The sequence below is a fragment of the Grammomys surdaster genome, unplaced genomic scaffold, assembly GCF_004785775.1.
Source record: "Grammomys surdaster isolate TR1022 unplaced genomic scaffold, NIH_TR_1.0 63, whole genome shotgun sequence".
Taxonomy (NCBI): Eukaryota; Metazoa; Chordata; class Mammalia; order Rodentia; family Muridae; genus Grammomys; species Grammomys surdaster.
The window spans coordinates 13,114,501-13,133,225 of NW_021604565.1; the positions used below are offsets into that span (position 1 = coordinate 13,114,501).

At 46.9% G+C, this 18,725-nt stretch overlaps 1 protein-coding gene across 1 annotated transcript in view; it reads left to right on the plus strand.

Annotated features, from left to right (window-relative positions):
- The window catches only part of Spag1 (sperm associated antigen 1), a 53,152-nt gene that overhangs the window by 28,685 nt on the left and 5,742 nt on the right, over positions 1–18,725 (plus strand). The window contains exons 11-16 of the mRNA XM_028766383.1: positions 5,290–5,565; positions 5,855–5,954; positions 10,268–10,420; positions 12,298–12,458; positions 14,152–14,284; positions 16,834–16,960. Coding sequence (XP_028622216.1) covers positions 5,290–5,565; positions 5,855–5,954; positions 10,268–10,420; positions 12,298–12,458; positions 14,152–14,284; positions 16,834–16,960 — 950 coding nt within the window. The remainder of the gene's footprint in view (positions 1–5,289; positions 5,566–5,854; positions 5,955–10,267; positions 10,421–12,297; positions 12,459–14,151; positions 14,285–16,833; positions 16,961–18,725) is intronic.

Here is an 18,725-nt window from a genome sequence, read left to right on the forward strand (position 1 = left end):
CCCAGCTTCAGCTCTCTCCTAGGACCCCTGTCATGTTCCCCCCCCCCCAGCTTCAGCTCTCTCCTAGGACCCCTGTCTTGCCCCCCACTTCATGCCCCACTTCTACATTGTGTTATTTATGTAAGTAACCCACTGAGTCCAGTAGGTGTTGCCCATGCACATTTGGATATGGGGAACCAACCAGTGGTAGAACTAAAGAGAGTGGCTGTCCTTCCCCCAGCAGCCATTTAGGGTGGCTCGGGGTGGGATGTGGGGAGGCCCTCCCTTATCCACATTGGAATTTTTAACTGGCTTGATCTTGTACAGGTCTTATTTAGGTAACCATGGCTGCTGTGGGTTAACGAGTGCAACAGCCATGTGGTGACCAGGGGACAGCATTTCACAACAGCCGTCCGAACATTCTCTTGGCCCCTGAGCCTCAGGTGCAGGTGTGTCACTAAACACACCCCAGCTGAGGCTGAGTGCTCATAGTCACCTTTGCTTCTGAAAAGTAATGCGTTGTATTATCTACTACACAGCACTGTAAGAACTCTCTTTGACCAGCAAACATCTATGAATATAAAGACCAATATTTTAGAAAGTCTTTAACAACATGAATATTTATAAGAAGACATCAGTACGGTCTCTTGAGAGCCTGTGATGTCCTGATCATGGGTCTTTACCTGATTTGTTATACCATGAGCAGATTTCCTGCTGTGGAGCAGACCTCAAATGCAATCAAGAGAGCGCTGGCTGCCCCATAAATAATTTTCCCACTATTGTGTCACAGAGCAATCTTTGGTGTTATAGCATGTAGCACAGGGTGAGACCACTGTCTTTTCTCCTCTGGCATCCAGCACAGCACCTTCCAGCACCGTGAAGGCCAGCCTGCAGAGACAGTTTCCTGCAGCTAGTGCGAGGTTCTCATCATCTGGTTGTGGTAGGCACAAGAGCTATGGTGGTGCCTGCATGGTTCTGGGTGCCTCTGGGGCCTCTGGTCAATAGCTCACTCACTGGGAGTTAACCTGTCAGACCCAGTTCATCCCCATGGAAGGAGCACAGAAGCCACAGGACTCATTTGACAAGTGACAGTGAAGCTGAGACTGCATTGTCAGCAGCTTCTCCTCGCCTGCCCGCCTCCCTCCGCTTCCTTCAGATCTCCTGTCAGCTTGCCAGAGCTCCTGGTCTCTCCGGGGCTCTCATCTATTTGTGTTTCTTCTTCCCTAGCAGGACTGTTAGAAACATTCGCTACCGTGGCCGTGGCTTCGGTATTTTATCTCTTTACTTATACAGTTTGAAAAGCAGTCAGACAGAGTGAGCATCTGAGCCTGGCATAACTTTTGTCTATAACCCCAGGATTTGGGAGGTGGAGGAATGAGATCAGAAGTTCGAGGTCACCCTTGTCTACATAGCAAGCTCAAGGCTTGGGCTCCATAAGCCCAGTCTCAAAAACCACACACACAAGTGAACGTCTAGTTTCTTATAGTGCCATTGTTGTTTAAAGTGAAATATACAAAAGTTAAAGTCACTCACAAACAGAAAAATAACATAAACATCCTGAAATTCCACAGGATTTGGAGGTATAAGACAGAGATTTCTAAGAGTTGCAACAATATACAAAATCATAAGGATCAAGATAAATCTGATTTACATGAACACGGTAACACCACTCATTCTGTTTGGTAGCACATGGACCACTGAAGGTGAACTCCAACCTAGGGCAGCAAAAGGCTAATGAGCCTACACTATGAACAGGTTCCAAAACGAGTCATCACAGAATGTACAGACATGTTAGGAGACAGCCACTAGGAAATTACTGGTATAATCATTTATTATTCATTCTGAAAATTAAATATTTTCTATCAAAGTGGCCAAGATAGAGGAAGAAAATGCCCTTTGCTATAAGTTAAACTGTTTTTGAAAATGTTGATACACATTTTTGACTCTAACATATTTAAGTATCTGCTAATCTATACATGATTGTGGGAAAGGCACAGAATGACAGAGATGGTCTCTTTCATTTTCTCTCTCCTCTTTCCTCTCCCCCTCTGTTTTTCTCTCTCTCTGTTTCTCTCTTTCTTTTTTCCTTTCTCTCCAGGGTCTCTATGTAGTCCTGGCTGTTCTCTTGAAGCTCCACTCTCTGAGGATCTGAAGCTGGGGCGGGTGGAGTGGTGGTGGGGGTGGCATTGTATCCGGGCACTTGCCACAGGGACTATCAGAGAGAAACATCTTAGGAATCTATTTAGTAATATAGGACAGTCATCCTGCTTCAGGTTTCTGTTAACAGTGAGGTAAGAGGCCCTGGCTTTGATACATCCACAGATACACACCCATGTACACATACCACACAGAGACATATATAGGCACAAATACACACACAAACAGATAGACACACACACACAGACACACACACATAGACACTCCCATTTCCAACCATTCCTCTCCTGCTTTTGCATCAATCTTTTTTTGGAAAGAAGGGCTCTTTAAGAAACAACCAGTCACCCTCTGCTGCTCTTCAACAGTGTCTTCAGATTTGGTAGACTTTGGCTAATTCGGGGACGTTCCCATCATCCCTCAAGGCTCTCTCAGTCCCAATAGCTCTACCTGCCCACCTCCAGTCACTAGTCCTTTGTTTTTATGGTTTTGCATATTTTTTTGTTTTATACCAATGCAACCACATGATGTAGCTTTTTGTTTGTCTTATTTTTTTTTTTTTTGAGATAGGGTCTCACTATGTAGACCAGGCTGGCCTGGAACTTGAGATCTCCCACCTCTGCCTTCTGAGTTATAGGCTTGCACCACTATATTTGAGATTGATGATTGACTTTCTAACATTGAGTTACTGTTTTCTTCTTTTTTGTTTTATTTTGTTTTTGTATACAAGTGTTTTATTTGCATGTATGTAGTTATACCACGTGCGTACCTGGTGCTCTCAGAGTGCATCAGAGCCTCCTGGAAATGGAGTTATGGATGGCTGTGAGCCACCATGTGGTTCCTGGGAATTGAACTCAGGACCTTTGCAAGAGCAGCCAGTGCTCTTAACGGCTGAGCCATGTCTCCTGCCTCTACACTTTCATTCTTTAGAGACATCCCTCTTGGTCATGGCGTGTGTCATTCAGACAGACTGTTAATGTTTTCCTCAGATTTTCTTTTTGTACCACTCCCTTCTAATGCGGATTGTAGCTGACCCTTTCCCCCATCCATGGCAGTCCACGTTCCTGGTCTTCTGCCACCTTAGGCACTCTTCTATCTCCACAAGAGACGCCTTGGGTTACCCTTTAGGTGGATATCTCAGGGATCTCACCCACATCCACACTCTGATGATCCTGTTTGTGTTGGCAACCGCAGAGACAATATCTCTTTGTGACTCCGCCTCCTGGGAGTCCACCAGCATTGTCCCCTCACTTTGTGACCCTGCCTCCTGGCAGTCCACCAGCATTGTCCTCTCACTTTGTGATCCTGCCTTCTGACAGTCCACCAGCGTTGTCCCCTCACTTTGTGACCCCGCCTCCTGGCAGTCCACCAGGATTGTCCCCTCACTTTGTGACCCTGCCTTCTGACAGTCCACCAGCATTGTCCCCTCACTTTGTGACAACGCCTCCTGGCAGTCCACCAGTATTTTCCCGTCACTGAGTTTCCAGCCAGACCCATAGGTCCCTGTGCTTACTTTTCCGAAAAAAACAAAAAACAAAACAAAAACACAAAAAGCTAAGCTTTGGTGTTTTTGTTTTGTTTTTGATTCTCAACAGGCGGGGGTGCTCATCCCCTCCCTCCCTACATCACCTTCTCTGTCTGTCTACTCCAGCTTGTGCTTCAGGGTGAGGACTTGAGTAGTAGCTACCAGTGAAAACTGGGGCTTTGCGCTGTGTTCCTACTGGATCCAGCCTTAGGATTTATTTTGATTATCAAAAATATTTTCTATTGTTACAATAATTGAGCCTCTTTTGGTTAGTGATTCAAATTGGATGCTTTATGACCCTTGCATTTGAGCATAGTGCCTCACTCCTGTAATGTCTATTACTCAGAAGGCTGAGGCAGGAGATTGGTCATGAGTACAGGCTAGCCTGGGCTATGTATAAGAATCTGTCTGGGAAAAAAAAGGAGAAAGCTATTGCCTTCGCCACTCTCACTGTTGACAGTCCCTAGGCTCACTGGCTGTGGGCTGGTAGTCACCATGGGTTTTCAGGAGGTGATGTGTTTCTCTTCACTCTCAGACCTTTCCATATATGTTAGAGGAAAACACAGCTAGTCAGATTAGAAATTGTTAAAAAGAATGCTTAGGAACATGGGTATTTGTGAGCTAGGTTTTGTTTGTTTGAGACAAAGTCTCAGTCCTCAGCCCTGGCTGCCTACTGGGCTCTGCCTGCCTCTATTTCACCACCAGCAGCCTTTAAAACCTTTTTAAAAAAGCATTGCTTCTGTGAGTTCAAGGCCAGCCTGGTCTACACAGTGAGTTTCAGGGCTATACAGAGATGCCCTGTCTTGAAAAACCAAAACAAAGAACAAGCCTTGATTTGAGGTACTCTGCCTTGGTTTGAGATACTTAGTTACTCTGCCTTGGTTTGAGGTACTCTGCCTTGGTTTGAGGTACTTAGTTACTCTGCTTTAAATACTGACACCATAGCTGACATACAGTGCCTGAAACTTGTAGCTGAATTTAAAAAAATCTTCAGTTTGAATAAGGCATTTGAATAGAAAAATCACAATTTTGGTTTTATTTTTTGAGACAGTCTTCTTATGTAGTTCATCCAGGCCTGGAACTTGTCATCCCCTCCAAGAGCTGTGATTACAGACATGTGTCACCACATGCAGTTATGAATGGAAAGTTTTACTATGTTTAAGGCCTCATTAAGCTTATATACTCGCCATGATTTTGCTAAATTCACTTTGAAATGAATGGAAAAGACTTCATCTTTCGAATGACTGTTCTCTCCCAGTTCGTTCACATAAGGAAGATGGTGCTTGGCCATAGGCATCATTGTGTGGGTCAAGTTCTAGTGACCTCACTCATCCAGAATTGGAAATAAATGCAAGCACTCTGGACAGGTGTGGTGGTCTGGTGTAGGAGATGGCTTTGAAAGGCCAGCTCCTAGGCGCTTGCTCTCCAGCAGTTCAGGGGTTAATCTCGGCTGGCTCAGTGCAGAGGAGCGCTGGACCTGGTCCTTGGGGATCTTGGGGCAAGCCGAGCAGGACGCCCGCCCGACGCCCACTCGGAGCTGGGACTCCGCCCGCGGGGTGGCGCCGCCCGCACCGGCCAGGCTGGATCGCGGGACGGGGATGCACTCACCTCCCGCGCGCCCTTCCCTACAGCGGCCATGGGCAACATCCAGAAGAAGCTGATGATCCGGAGCGAGGGTAGCAGGCGGTCGCGGCGGGGCCGGACACCAGGGCCCCGAGCCGAGCAGCAGGGAGGCCTGCGAGAGACAGCGACGGCCGGTACCGGCGACAACCACCACCCGGAGGAGCCGCGAGCCGCAGACAGTCCTAGCGTCCTCAAGAGCCGCGGCAACGAGCTGTTCCGCGGCGGGCAGTTCGCGGAGGCAGCCGCGCAGTACTCGGTGGCGATAGCACAGCTGGAACCCACAGGTAGGGGAGCGGCGGTGACAGGCGCTGGCCCCGCATTCCTCCCCGATGACTAAGGGTACTGTGAGCAATACCTCGGAATGCGGAGCCTGTGCCGGCCAGGCAGGTTTCCACGGGTCTCTGTCCTACCTTCCCCGTGTGGCGGGTGCGGGGACAGCTCCTGGGAGCTCTGCAGGATGAGCAGGCTGTAGGTCTGACTGCAGCGCTGCTTAGACTGCAGTCCCGTCGTCGCTTTGGAGAACTGTGATTTTGCTAATGGGTTTTAACTGTGTTTAATTAAATGTGGTTTTAGGAAGTGCAAATGCGGATGAGCTAAGCATCTTGTATTCAAATAGAGCGGCTTGCTACCTCAAAGAAGGGAACTGCAGGGGCTGCATCCAGGATTGTGACAGGTAAACCGATACATGTTTGTCAAGAGATGGTTGTAATGGCAAGGTGAAGAAGGCAATGTTTTCTATATAAGAGCCTAGTTTCCTAAGACTGGTCATAAGGTGTTGTGACGAGAATGGAAAAAATCCCCATATCTAGACACATACACTACTGAAAAACCATACAAACCTTTCCTCTCCTCTTCCCATCATCTGTGGACTTCCCCCTTACTGGATTACGAGAGATAACTTCTACTGGATTTTGCTCAGATTGTCTCCACAAGTGTTCAGTGACACAGTATTGCCCCCCAGATCAACTTACTTGGAACCACCTGCTCCCCAAACTGGACCACTTCTTTCCTCTCCTGCCCTGTGTTCAAGGCCTTTTCCCACCTTGTTCTGGATGTGGGTCATACTCTCAGCTCTGCTCAGCTGGCCTACGTGCTGGGTTTCTCCAGGCGCCCTGATCATCAGCAGGCTCTAACACTGGTCCTGCCTCTGTTGCACATGTAGACTCCCAGCCCCGTTCAGTGCAGTGGGTTTAGTCTCTTGGGCTTCTGCCACACCCCCTCATCGATGGTACTCAGTAGCCTGCAAGGCTGGATGAATATAGGCCCAATAATCAAACATTTTGTTTTCTTTTACCAGTAAGTGGTAAACTCTTTGGCAAGAAGCTACTAATTAGCACATCTGAAAACAATAAGAAGTGATGTTCTCAACCGACTGACACAGGCCTGGTCTCCTCCTGCTGTTTCATATAATTAGAGCGTGGCATGCCTTTCATTCTCAGAAGTTTGGATAATAAATCCGTGAGCCCCATTTATAAGGCAAACAGTTTCCTTCATTGACTTGGTCAGCTTATTGCTGTGGATTAAGCTTGATAATGTCTGTGCTTCCAGTGTCTGAAGAAGGCTTTGCATTGCTTGGTTGTTTTGTTTTTGTTTTTGCCAGTATTGTAGATTGAAGTTTAATAGACTAGCATTTATATTGCGGTTTGGCCTGTCTCCATCCAGTTATGCTGGCTCCCATTGGCTAACTGCTATGTTTTTAGGATTTCATGAGTTAATTGACATCAGGTGGGCAGCTTGAAGTCCGTCATGGCATGAGCCTACTACTGTGAACACAATCAGATGCTCCGAATCTTGGCTCATTCCCTACAGAACCTGTTAGCGTTTGCCACTAGTGTGGTTGAGAAGGCCCCGCGGGTGTGACTGGCAGTGAGCATCCTCTCACCTGGGCCGTCTTTCTAATGTACTTCCTAAGAGGAAACGGAGATGGGACTCCAGGCCTGTGTCACTGAGGCTGGACTAGGAGGACTGGGTCCTGGGGGAGAGCAGAGAGCCTGCTGGGAAGGGAGGAGGGCCTTAGCTTAGGAAGAATGACCTTAGAGTTGAGTTCTCAGCCAAGGAATGTGGCTCTGCTAGTCAAGGCTGACCTCTGTGTAGGCTGACCTACTTAGGTGTTTTCTTTGATACCTGGTGAGAGTCCCAGCAGGATGAGTTGGAGATGGTACCTAGTGGGATGCTTTTATTCTCAGATTTTTTTCATCTATCATCTATCTATCTATCTATCTATCTATCTATCTATCTATTCAATTTACATCCTCCTTCCTCCAAGTCCCCCTTATGCAGCCCCTCCTTCATTCCCCATCCCCTTCTCTGAGAAGGGGGAGGTCCCCCTGGGTATCACCCCACTCTGGCCCCTTAAGTCACTATAGGACTAGGTACATCCTCTCCCACTGAAGCCAGACAAGACAGCCCAGTTAGGGGACCAGGATCCACAGGCAGGCCACAGAGTCAGGGACAGCCCCCTCTCCAGCTGTTGGGGGACTTATATGAAGACCAAGCTGCACATCTGCTACACATGTGTGTGTGTGTGGGGGGGGTGCTAGTTCTAGCCCTGGTATGCTCTTTGGTTGGTGCGTCAGTCTCTGAGAACCCCCTATGGTCCAGGTTAGTTGAGTCCGTTGGTCTTCCTATGGAGTCCCTATCCACTCCAGGTTTAATGCCAGAGAAGACATGCTGTGCTGTCAGGAACATGTTCAAGTATGCATGTATTTGAATCTGTATGAACAAGGAATAGTTTATTAGTAAAATGTGTGACTATCTCTTCTAGCTCCAAAGACTGCACACATTATTAGAGAGGCTTCCTATTTAATTTTCAGAAATAATCTTTGCTTTCTAAGTTCCATGGGCTCTTAATACCAGGAAAGTCTGATACATCAGACTTAGAAAGGGAAGCCAGGAGCCACGGCTCACACCTGTCATTCCAGCTACTGGGAGATGGAGGCAGCGGAATTAGGAAGGTTATCCTAAGCAACAGAGTTTGAGGCCAGCCTGGGCTACATTAAAAAACCAAAACTAGACATTTTAAACTAGGGAAAACTTTTAACCTGTGAAGCTATTGTTTATAGGATTTAATTTTTTAAGGAACTTATTTTAAATCGTGTGTGCATGTGTTTGCCACATGTGTGCGTGCCTGGAGAGCTGGAGCTATCGGTGGCTGTGAGCTCCCTTATGTGGGTACTGTTGTGAGCTCCCTTATGTCGGTGCTGGGACTCAAACTCAGGGCCTCTGGAAGGGCAGGACATGCTCTTAACAGCTAAGCCATCTCTTCAGCCCAAGATCTAAAAACTCTGTGTGTGTGTCTGTGTGTCTGTGTAGTACCTAACGAGGCCAGAAGGTATCAGATCCCCTGGAACTGGTGTAACTGGTGGTTGTGAAGCCTTCCTATACGGGTGCTAGGAACTCTGGTCCTCTACAAGAACAGCAGTTGGCTTATCAGCCAAAAGAAAACAAACAACGCCAAACCACATCATACTTCTGTTTGTCAGAAGAACTCTTGAAGTTGTTGGAAGCATGGGCACTCACGTGTACACGCACACACATGTACACACACAGACACACATCTCTCTGGACAGCTTCCTATTTAGAATACCTAGATAGGCTGGAGTTGCCTAGTCATTCTCTGCCTCTGCTTGTTTTTGCTGCTGTCTGACAGACCCACCCACTGGAGGCACCTGAGGGTCTCAGCTGTTGACTGAGCTCTTCCTGCTCACCGTACTTGTCTGTGGTTGTGGTTGGAGATTGTTCTATTCACAAGCTCACACTTAGTTTCAAGATATGGTCAAAGAATGAAAATTCTAACCCTTCATCTCCTGTTTGGTGTCCCATTCTGTCCGTTTGAGATTCCAAGCTTGGGCCTTCTTGATTGGATCTGTGGTGTTCTGAGCAAGGAAAGCTGGGGTGGAGGTCACGTGGGTGTGGCAGGGGACACCACCACAACTGTGGTATCACAGATAGAATTTATCTTTAGTGATACTGAAAGTGCAACGTGAAAACTCATGACTACTAAACAGTTGTAGGCTTAGTCCCTGATTCTCTTCTGGTTTGTTACTGGTACCCTTCTTATAATCAATAATGAACCATAGAAAGTGTTAGAAGGCTAATTCAAAAAACATCACGCAAGTTCTTGTGGTTTAGTAGTAAGTCACCTTGTTAAATATGTGGCTACGATTAAGTGTGTGTGTGTGTATGTGTGAGGACATGTGTGTATGCATGTGTGTGTGTGTTTTGTGTGTGTATGTGTATGTGTGTGAGTGAATGTGTATATGTGTGTGTATGCATGCGTATGTGTGTGTATATGTGTATCTGTGCATGTGTATTTTGTGAGTGTGTATATGTGTGAGTGCATGTGTGTATGTGTATGCATGTGTATGTGTGTGTATTTTGTGTGTGTATATGTGTGTATGTGTGTGAGTGCATGTGTATTTTATGTGTGTGTGTGAGTACATGTTGTATGTGTGTGTATGCATGTTTATATATGTATATTTGTGTGTGTGTGTGTGTGTGTATGCCAGCGGTCAGCATCCAGTGTCCTCGTAGTCATTCCTCTTTTTATTGTTTGAGACAAAGTCACTCACTGAACTGGGAACTGCCTGCCTAAGGATCTCTCAGACTGGCTGGCCAGTGAGCCCCAGGAAGTCTGTCTTCACCTCTTAAGTTCTGGTAGGCAGGCAGATACGTGCGGTTGGCTTTATGTGCTGTGGGGAGCCTCAGTTCCTTTTCCGTAGCTGTGAGACTTTTATTTCTAATCTGTCCACCTGGCTCTGTCCGGGGAGGGGACTAGGAGGCTGATGCAGTGCTAGGGAGCTCACACCTCATTGTGGCCTGAGGACAGTAGAGTGCTTTCTGGTCAGTGGGTTCAAGGACAATGTGATGACTGTTTAACTTTGGGTCTTTCTGATGCGTGGGGTCCAGCTCTGCAGTCTGCCTTGCTAAATACAAAATAAAGGATCCTTCTCAAGGTAAATGACATGTGGGATCTTGTCCTCTTAGGGCTCTGGAGCTTCATCCATTCTCAGTGAAGCCTCTTCTGCGGCGAGCGATGGCATATGAGACCTTAGAGCAATACAGGAACGCATATGTGGATTATAAAACGGTGCTGCAGCTAGATTGTAGGATCCAGCTGGCCAGTGACAGTATTCACAGGTAAGCTAGTCTGAGGCCACCCTCTGGGGTCCACCTCTGCTATAGAAGGATCACGCTGAACCCTTCCCCTTATAAGAATGCTGTCAGTGTCCCGGGTGTTCACTCATTTTATATGAACGCCTGCTCTTCCCAGCTTGATTGATTCCCAACGATTCCCTCATATTTCTTGGCTTTATCCTCTCACATCTGTTTATTTCTGTGAACTTACTTCATCTTGACAACACGTGTGCAGCTTCAGTGTGCTTCTTCAGTCTGGGTGTTAGGAGGTGTTTTCATGGATGTCTAAGTCACACTGACACCAGGACAGGCTCTAAATAGGTGCTGTGAGCAGACTGCTGTGCACATCTCACAGGGCTTCACTTATACATGGAATTGTTCCAACTACAACAGCAACAAAAATCACCAGGCAGAGTGGCATGCATCTAAAAGGCAGGGGCAGGTGGATCTCTGAGAGTTCGAGGCCAGCTTGGTCTACATAGCAAGTTCCATCTAGTTATGTCTAGATAGTAAGATTCTAACTCAAAACATGATGATGATAATGATAATAATAATTCCTCAACCAATAGTTTGTAGAAATAGAATCGTACACTGTGCTGTTGTGTGTGGCAGGATGCTTTTGCACTCTCCATGGTGTGGCGTGAGTCCGTGCTGAACATCTATGGAGGGTGTCCTATCATGTATGCACAGACCAAATCTTTTTTAATCTGTCAGGTGGTGGTCATTTTGGTTATCTATTTTGCTATTACAAATAGAGTGTTAAAGGCCACCCCGGGTACGTTTCCTCTGCTCGCCCGTCTCCTCCTCTGGTATATGTGGGAGGGAGATGCTGGCCCAGATGCTGACTCCTTGTTTAACTTTCCGTGGTTCATATTGTACATTTACTTAGGAGGACGGTTTCAGAGCAGTTGACTTTAAGGCTGTCACTTTGTAATGGAATTTAAAAGCTCTGTTATCATCTTATAAAAAAGATGAGGAAGCTCTAGGGTTTCCATGTTCTTCTTAATCAAGTGATCTCCCATCACTTCTGCAATGCCACAGTCACGCTCTGCCATTTATTACTGTCCATCGTGGAAATCAGGCAGCTCGGCATCTCCTTCCAGCCGCCTCTTCCTTCCTCTCCTCTGGTAATACAGAAGTTGCTTTAAAATACTTTTTTTTCCAAAATCCTTTTCTTCTACAGTTGTGGTTGGTTATACATTAACTTTCAAATTTGTATTTTCTTACCCAGCCAGTGAGATGCAGTTATTATAGCTGCAGTTTATGATGGAAGTTTCTGTATAAAAAACTACAGGAAAATCATGCGTTTTATAATCATCTGTATATAAATATAAAACTTTTAAAATAAAAGTATGTGCTTTTATCATAGACCTAAGTAACAAATACAGCCCACTTGTTACCAGTTACCAGTCAGCGTTCCGGTTGTGGGAGGTGCCTGGTCTACAGAGTCAGCTCCAGGCCAGCTATGGCTACACAGAGAAGCCCTGTCTCAAAACACAAAACAAAAACAAACAAACAAACAAAAAGAAAAAGAAAATGGTCCACTTAAGTCATCAGTGCAACTTTGAAAACACTTTGGAAACGTTTTGTTTATACGGACTGCAGGTTTTTCTACATCTAAGAAAAGCACAGAGGTACAACCTGGTCAATCTGATGTTTCTGGTTTTGTTTTTTTGAGACAGGGTTTCACTGTGTAGTCTTGGAACTAACTCTGTAGAGCAAGCTAGGCTTGAACTCAGAGATCAGCCTGAGTTTGCTTCCCAGGTGCTGGGATTAAAGGTGTGTGCCACCACATAGTAGTAGTCTGACTATTGATCGAACCTTCATTAATATAAAACATTAATTCCTTGATCAATACCAACAGTTCATTTTCTCTTTAGAATAACAAGAATCTTAATGGAGCTGGATGGATCAAAATGGCGCGAGAGCCTGCCGCCCGTTCCCACTGTACCCACATCTGAGCCACTGCAGGCCTGGAGCCCTGCTGCAGAGACCCCAGACCAAGACCCATGTCCCAGCAACTACACGCCCAGCATCCCAGGTACAGAGGACTACCCATGTTTCCTCCAAAGCCATCTTGAGCTCTATGAGGGAGCGGAGGCCGAGCTATGATGTCAGACGTGGCTTTCCTCCCTCCTAACTTCACTTAGGAAGCTGCTTCTCACCTACATCCTTGGGTACAGGAAACGGGGGAAGGTAGGGAGTAACCAGGCCAGTGGCGATGACTTAATGTGGAGCTGGCATCACTGGGAGGAAGGAGAAGAATGAAGCTTTCCGGGAAACCATGTGGCAGTGTGAAAGGTGTCAGAGTGCTGTGTTAGAAGGAAACCGGAAAGCTGATCAGGGCAGACCTGAAGACCTGTGTTCAGGCTCCAGGACCCATGGTGGAAGGAGAGAGCAGACAGCCTGAGACTGCCTCTGAGTTCCACATGCTTGCTGAGGTACATGCCTGTCCACAGCCACATACACACATCACATGTACAGATAATACACTCTAAGGTAGTAATATGCAGATATATAGTAGGAAAACTTGGATGCTGAGTGATACCATAGCAGGCTTTATGTTTGACACTATTCATCAAATATTTATTGAATCTTTTGGGGTGATTTTTTTGAACATTTATTTTATGTGTATGAGTACTTTGCCTGCATGTACATATGTGCACCACATATGTGTCTGAGGTCAGAAGAGGGCCTCAGATCCCCTGAAACTGGAGTTACACGCGGTTGTGAGCCACCATGTAGGTGCTGGGAATTGAACCCAGGTCCTCTGTAAGAGCATCAAGTGGTCTTATTCACTGAGCCATCTTCTCTCCAGTCCCCAGGTTTTTAAAATTGTGTATATGTGGTATGTGTGCATGAGTATAGGCGCTCACAGTGATCAGAAGTGTCTGACATGCGTGCTGCATATCAAGCTTGGGTCCTCTACAAGAGCACAGTGCTTTTAATGACTGGGCCACGCCTCCAGCACCCAGCATGGCGGGTTCTCACATGCTCCAGACTGGCCTCTAACATAATGTGGAACCACGAAGAACCCTGAGTGCTGGTCTTCCCACCAATCCCTCCTAAGAGCTGGGACCTCAGGCATGTTCCACCACACCCACTTGCTGATGCTATTTGTAGTCGTTTCATTAGACTTATATGCTGCCATAATTCCAGCTTCATGGAATGTCTTAAAGTACTATTACCCAAGTGCTTAAAGAGACAGTGTGCTTTGCAATTACTGGAAACTGTGGGCATGTGGGTTCACTTAGTGTCTCCAGAATGCCAGCGTGGAAGAGAAGACCTGGCAGTGTGTGCAACACAGTGGCACTGCATTCTCCAGTGTGTGTAACTGGCACTGCACTCTCCAGTGTGTGTAACTGGCACTGCACTCTCCAGTGTGTGTAACTGGCACTGCACTCTCCAGTGTGTGTAACTGGCACTGCACTCTCCAGTGTGTGTAACTGGCACTGCACTCTCCAGTATGTGTAACTGGCACTGCACTCTCCAGCCTGTATAACACGGTGGCACTAACTTCTCATAATTTGAAAGTAGCAGCATCCTAACTATTCATTCGGCAGCTTTTCTTCTTTAGTGTTATGTTTTGTTCTGGTTAGCCTAGCGCCTCATGTGTGAGGGCATGACTCGTGATGGAGAGATTGCTGATAATTGTCCTTAAGATTTTACAGATGGATTTACAGATGGATTTACAGGAATGATTTGTCTAGATGTTTATTTTATTGGTCCTACAGATGAAAAAATGTTTCAAGCCCTTAAGGAGGAAGGAAATCAACTGGTAAAGGACAAAAACTATCAAGATGCCATTAGTAAATACGACGAATGCTTAAAGATTAACAGCAATGTGTGTGCCATCTATACAAACAGGCAAGTTCTCTGTGGTTTATGTAGGGCTTTGAATAGTTTTGATTATTTTATTTATTCATTTTATGTGCTTTGGTGTGAGGGTGTCAGATCCCCTGGAACTAGAGTTATAAACAGGTGTGAGCTGCCATGTGGGTGCTGGCAATAGAACCCATATCCTCTGGAAAAGCAGCCAGTGCTCTTAACCATTGAGCCATCTCTCCAGCCCAGTTTTGATTATTTTAAAATAACTTTTGAGAAATTAACTTAATACAGTTCATTAATTCCATGTAATGCTTCTAGGAATCAGTATGCAAGCTTTCCCGGGTGTCTCTGAAAGAGCTGGACTACGGAGATCAGAGAGGGGTTGGGAGGATGAAGGTCTGATGCCGTGGTCCCATGAGCATCTTTGGTAACTGAGCTGGTCCTGCTCTGGCCCTGCACTGTCTACCTGGCCAGGCTGCAGCAAGCTGGGTCTAAGCTCTGCCCAGTGTAGAAGCTGGTGTAGGATTGAGATGGTGGTGACCAGTATCATTCAAAATACTGTCTTATGGGGCCGTGTCCTTTTGCTTCTGAAGTACTAAAGGCCAGTCTTTTTTTCTTCTTCTTCTTTTTAACAGTGTATAGCAAGAACTGGCAGCTTGCCTTACTACTTTTGATTCTTTGAGGATTTAATGGAAGTAGGTAGTGTATGTGACAACAGAAAGGATGAAGGATCAGTTTCAGGCATTTTTCTAGCTGTATCATACATGTGTACTGTATCCCTCCCTCTGATATAAAGTCGTTCTAAAAATGTATTTCCCCTGCATGGATACATATGCACTACATGTATGCATGGTACCCACAGAGGTCAGGAGAGTGTTGGGTCCTCTAGAACTGGAGTTTGAGATGGTTGTAAACTTCCATGTGCATGCTGGAAATGTGCCCAGGAGTCCCGAAAGAGCGTCAAGAGCATCAAGTACTGTAAATTGCTGAGTCCTGTCCAGTGTCTCAGATAACTTTCTGACTGGCCTCTTACTGTGACTCTGTACACTCTTCCCTCTGTGGCCACTGCTGGCCGAACATTGTCACTAAATTCAAGAATCCCCCTTCAGCCCTTTCATCGGTGGCTGGGGATAGCTCTCTGGTTTCTGTGAAGACCTTGCTGCCCCGGCTGTGCTGGCATGGAGCTCGATGCCTGGGTCTCCTGTCTGCAGGCTTCCCACTGCCTGACATCTTACCTCGGAAGGTCTGGATCCCTCAGTCTGCTTGCGCTCAGACCAGCTCTTCCTCCATCCCTCACATCCGGGTCCACTCTCCTCCTGTCCTTGTTCCTCCTGGCTCTGTTTTCTGAACCCCTGACTCTCCTTCCTCCTTCCTCATCAGAGCTCAGCATCCTTGGCCTTCCTTTCCCAAGCAGGCAGCAATCTAGAGTGGGCTCACCGATAAGGACCCTTCAGAGTGGCTGTCCCCCCTTCCCACTCCCCAGTTCTCCCCACCCCATGCCTACCTTAGGCCACTGTCCTTCCCTGCTTCTCTTCTTGTCCTACTCTCCCAGTTGTAGCTAGAGTAAGCTTTCTGAAATGTGCCAAGCATGTCACACTGTATTACACACTTGCCCAAGTGAACAGGCCCTTTGTGATTTGGCATGGCCCCACCCCTCCATTCCAGCCAGGCACTGCTTTTCCAGGTTCATCAAGAACACCAGGCTTTGCCTTGGGAAGGCTGTGCCCACGTTGTGTCCTTGGGCTCCCTACCTCCTGACCCTCTCTGCTCTCCCTTAACTCTTAGCCCAGTGCCTTGGCAAGATCATTGTCCTTCATACACCCGTATGCCTGCTTTATCTTGAACTTACCTTCTAAGACGCCTCCTGATTGCTCTGCCACTAGCTCTGCCTCACAAGTTCTTGGGCCTCGGCTGTGAGCTTTCTGACCCATTTTACAGATCTCATTAGAGGGGCTCATTCAGTTCCCTATTTCCATCCTGCTATATCCTCCTTTTGGAAAAGGCTATATTTGGTTTGCAGTGGTCTCCCCAGTGATGTAATTCCATCCCCCGTGAGAGCACCATAGCTGGCTGCAGGTGTTAAGTGCTAGTTGAAGCAACTGGAGCTTAAGGCAGTCTTAACTGGCTGGTTTGGGTCCTTACTAGTACTTCTTCCTTTTAAAAATATTTTTTAAAAACTGTAGAAGTTATTTTAGTTTTTTACTGATGTGCATGTATGTGGGTCTGTAGGCGTGTGCATGTGGGTGTGTGGGCATGTGCACATGGGTGTATGTATGCACATGGGTGTGTGGGCGTGTACACATGGGTGTATGCACATGGGTGTGTAGGCATGTGCACAAGGGTGTGTGGCCATGTGCACATGGGTGTATGTATGCACATGGGTGTGTGGGCGTGTGCACATGGGTACAGAGGTCAGAAGCAGATGTCAGATCCCCTACAGCAGGCAGTTATAAGCTACCCTGTGTGGGTGCTGGGAACTGAACTCAGGGTCTCTGCAAGAGCAGCAAGCACTCTAACCCAGCTAAGCTCCCGAGCCCTGCCAGCTGTCTGACTACACTGACGAGCTTCCTTCCCTTGCATTGTGCCAGGGCTCTCTGTTACTTGAAGCTGGGCCAGTTTGAAGAGGCAAAGCAGGACTGTGACCAGGCGCTTCAGATAGACAGCGAGAATGTGAAAGCTTGTTACAGACTGGCGCTCGCCCAGAAAGGACTCGAGGTGAGGGCATGTCTGTCTCTGTGTGTAAATTTCATCTCTGAATGGATCAAGTGGTTTCATGAATATAAATGCCACAGTCATGGCCTCAGAATGATTTGACTCCTGGTATACCTTGACCTGCTCAGCAACCTTGCCATGGACTTCCAGTTGTCACCCTCATCGCTGGGTGGATAAGGTGGTTCCTAAGCTCCTGCCCAGCTCGACTTCAGGCCATAGTGAGCATTTGGCTACAGTTTTCCAGCTCTACTCTCCTAGGGTCTTAGGGAATGTTCACTTTAATGGCATATTGCTGCTGTGTTACTGTGCAAATACAGGGAACTTCCAAAGAAAAAATAGGATTAAAGCAACAAAAACTCAAGTACTAGCAATCTCTTCCATTTCCAGCACAGACTTGAGGTTGGAGGCAGAGAAGAAAATACCCAGTGGAGAGCATGAGCCACCCAGTGGAAGCTGGGAGAACTGCAGCCAAGATTTAGACACAGTGGCCTGGGCCCTGAGCTAGCTTGGCTGCTGGCCCATGTAGGACTAGAGTAGCATCTTCTCACACCATATTGTGAAGGAAGAAGGCTTTATATAGATGTGCTGTCCTTATGTTAGCTCTCCTGAATGGAAATCTTTTTTTTTCCTTCTGTTTTTCAAATATAGGGCGTCATGTAACTCAGGCTGGGCTCACTCCCTAGATAGTGGAACTTGGCCCTGAACTTGTTTCTCCTGTCTCCACCTCCCAGGTGCTGGTTGTTCTGCATAGACATATGGGCCACTAAGTGTTCATGTGTAGGGAAAAACATTACCAGATGTGGTGATTGAAAGAAAATAGCCCTTGTAAGATCCTGGGGAGGTGTGGCCTTGTTGGAGGGAGTGTGTCACTAGCAGGTGGACTTTGAAGTTTCAAACAGTCAGGCCAGGTCCAGACTGACATTCATTCTTGCTGCCTGCTAGAATCTCAGCTCCTTTTCCAACACCTTGGCTGCCTGCATGCCACCACGTGTCCTGCCATGACTGCATCTGACGTGCAAGCCAGCCACAATGAAATGCTTTCTTTTATGAGTTGCCGTGGTCACAGTGTCTCTCCACAGTGATAGAACCCTAACTAAGACACCAGGGGCCTGCCAGAGAAGAATTTGCTTCCTGAAATGTATATAGGAAGAAACATTGCAGGGTTCAGCCAGTACAGAACGCTTTTCCTCAAGGTAGTTTTGGGGGCAGGGGGACCTTATTCAGACAGGGCTAACTCAAGGTGGTCTGGAACTCAGTATGTAACTCAGGCTAGCCTCAAACTGTGCTTTCCTGCCTCAGCCTCCCAAGTACTAGGAGGGCAGTTGGTACATGCCCCAGCCCCTTTCTCTTCTCTTCATCTCTCCTCCTCCTCTTCCTTTTTTCTTCTTTATCTCCCCTGTGAGTGTTCAGATGTCTACATGATAGGCCAGCTATCACATTGGAACAGGAGCCACCGAACACACCTCATTTAGAGCTCTTTCTAAGAGGTTATGGGTTAGAGCTTCAGCTATGAGTTGGGAGAGGGAGGACGCAAACCATAGCTGCAGGCGACATGTCAATTGAGGGTTATTTGAAGGTAACACTGGGAGGACAAGGAGTATAAAGTGTGTGTGTGTGTTTGTGTGCCTCCTAGGCCTCGGGGGTGATGATGGAGAATAGTTTTGATCTGTTGAATGTGAGAGTCCACTTTAACTCCGTTCTTGTCACCGAATGGGAAATGTGGAGGGTTTATTGCATTGTGTACCAAAACAACAGTCATCTGTAAGCC